Here is a 2500-nt window from a genome sequence, read left to right on the forward strand (position 1 = left end):
AATAATACAATAACAATAATAAAAAAAAATGGTGTTTGCTGAGACGACAGAAAGACAATATAAAACTCGGTCGCCAAAAAAGTAAAGGAACAAGAAAGAAAAGAAGAAAAAAATGTTGGAGGTACGGAAGAAAGAAAAAACTATCGAACATTAACAATAACACTATGATGAAGTTATCGAAAAAGCGAGCAAACTGTCGTGTGTAATTTGATGTGAGAGAAAGAGGAGGCGGAGGAGGAGGATGAGGCGGAGGATGAGGAGGAAGAGGAGGAGGGGAGGAGAGAGAGAGAGAGAGAGAGAGAGAGAGAGAGAGAGAGAGAGAGAGAGAGAGAGAGAGAGGGAGAGGGAGAGGAGGAGAGGGAGAGAGAGAGAGAGAGAGGGAGAGAGAGAGAGAGAGAGAGAGAGAGAGAGAGAGAGAGAGAGAGACAGAGAGAGAGAGAGAGAGAGAGAGAGAGAGAGAGAGATAGAGAGAGAGAGCGAGTCAAAGAGGAAACGAAAGAGAAAAAGACAGAAAGAGAGATAGAAAGATAGATATATAGATTGATAGATAGAGATAGAGAGAGAAAAAGAGAGAGAGAGAGAGAGAGAGAGAGAGAGAGAGAGAGAGAGAGAGAGAGAGAGAGAGAGAGAGAGAGAGAGAGAGAGAGAGAGAGAGAAAGAGAAAAAGAAAGAAAAAGAGAGAAAGAGGGAGAGAAAACAAGAGAGAGAGAGAAAAACAAAAACAAAACAAGAATAACAGCAAGAAAGTAGAACAAAATTCTTTGTCACTTTATCAGCACCTACAAAATTGGAAAAAAAAGAGAAAAAAAAAAGTAGAATTGGACCGCTGCTTCTACCATCAGCAATATCGGATCATGACAATGCAATTTCAAAGTCTTTCATATCTATTGTTTTTCTTCCCTTGCACGCTGAATTATTATCTGATATCAACATCCACTTGTATATATAGTGCAAGCATGATTTCGTTATTACTGTTGGATTTATAACAAGGGAGAAATACATATTCCATTCACTGATTCAAATACAATTTCATTGCAAACAATAGATATCAAAGGTAAGATTATTGCTTCACTCTTGGCTGAATTCATTATCAAAACTAACAGAGAATTGATACTGATATCGGCTACTGAAATATCCTGTTAATTAGGAAATCTATAGAAAATGAAAATCCGGCAATTGAAAGTTCAAAAGGACAATTTTTCTTCAGAATCATTATTGCTATCAATATTATCATTATTATCAGCTCACGGCTTGAACTAAACTATATTTTTGTTTGAAAACTCATATAAACGCATTTAAAACAAATAGACATACGGACATACAAGCGTCAATATCTACATATCTACAACACAACATAAAACAAAACAACATAACAGAAATTCTTCGTAGATGAAATGAACATTGAAAAAAGTTATTCAGTGATATCATTCAGCAAAATGGGACAGGTTTTTTATATATGTTTTCTATTTCCAGGGATTATGGACAATTGCAGAAACCGTATGTTAGATTTATATGCAAAAATCACATGTTATTTCAATCTACATAGACAATATGTTGCTACTCTTTACCTGACCCAGACCTTTTTGAGGAAATATTTCTGCTGATTAAGGTCATTTAACTAACATCATCTGTACATTCATACCTTTTACTCATGCTATCTGGTTTGCCACTGGGAGAATGAACCAGAACCACGCACATATATACATAAAGATACAGACAAGCATGTGTACAAGTACGTGTAAGCGCACATGTACACACGGAAACACATAAGCACAAATGAATACACACAACACACAAATAAATACACACATAACACATAAACACACAAGCATGCGAAAACAGGGATATTAAAAAAGGCACAGAAACAACCCCTCAAAAAAAAAAAAAAAAAAAAAAAAAAAAAAAAAAAAAAAGAAAAAAAAAAAAAAAAAATGAATACTATCTTCAAACCCATACGCAAACAACAACAACAACAACAAACAAACGATCATATAAATACACATACATTTACACATACACCTATGCATCTTAACAAGAATACGAAATCTTCGGCCGACACTCACATCTAACGGTGATCGACAGGGCGTTGGAGGTGGCGTCGCCCACGACGTTGGAGGCGCGGCAGACAAAGGTGCCACTCCATCGTCTGTGCACTTTCTGCAACACCAAGTGGTCGTCCGATACGAGCACCCCGGCGGAGCGGTCGGGCTGCACCACCTCGTCCTGGGGGGTTTAGAGAAGGCGGAAGTGGGGTTAGAGGGGGAGGAGGTGGGGTTAGAGAGGAAGGAGGTGGAGTTAAAGAGGGAGGAGGTGGGATTAGAGGGGGAGGAGGTGGAGTTAGAGAGGGAGGAGGTGGGGTTAGAGAGGGAGGAGGTGGGGTTAGAGAGGGAGGAGGTGGAGTTAAAGAGGAAGGAGGTGGGATTTTAGAGAGGGAGAGGGTGGGTTTAGAGAGGGAGGAGGTGAAGCTAGAGAGGGAGCAAATGGGGTTAAAGAGGTGGTG

General features: G+C 39.3%; 1 protein-coding gene across 1 annotated transcript in view; it reads right to left on the bottom strand.

Annotated features, from left to right (window-relative positions):
- Nucleotides 1-2500, bottom strand: part of LOC122254887 (contactin-4) — a 79777-nt gene that overhangs the window by 20048 nt on the left and 57229 nt on the right. Inside the window, exon 10 of the mRNA XM_043018744.2 lies at nt 2064-2223. Within this exon, the coding sequence (XP_042874678.2) occupies nt 2064-2223 (160 nt within the window). The remainder of the gene's footprint in view (nt 1-2063; nt 2224-2500) is intronic.

Source organism: Penaeus japonicus, unplaced genomic scaffold, assembly GCF_977035675.1.
Source record: "Penaeus japonicus unplaced genomic scaffold, GWHDUDI00000001_assembly GWHDUDI00000014, whole genome shotgun sequence".
Lineage (NCBI taxonomy): Eukaryota > Metazoa > Arthropoda > Malacostraca > Decapoda > Penaeidae > Penaeus > Penaeus japonicus.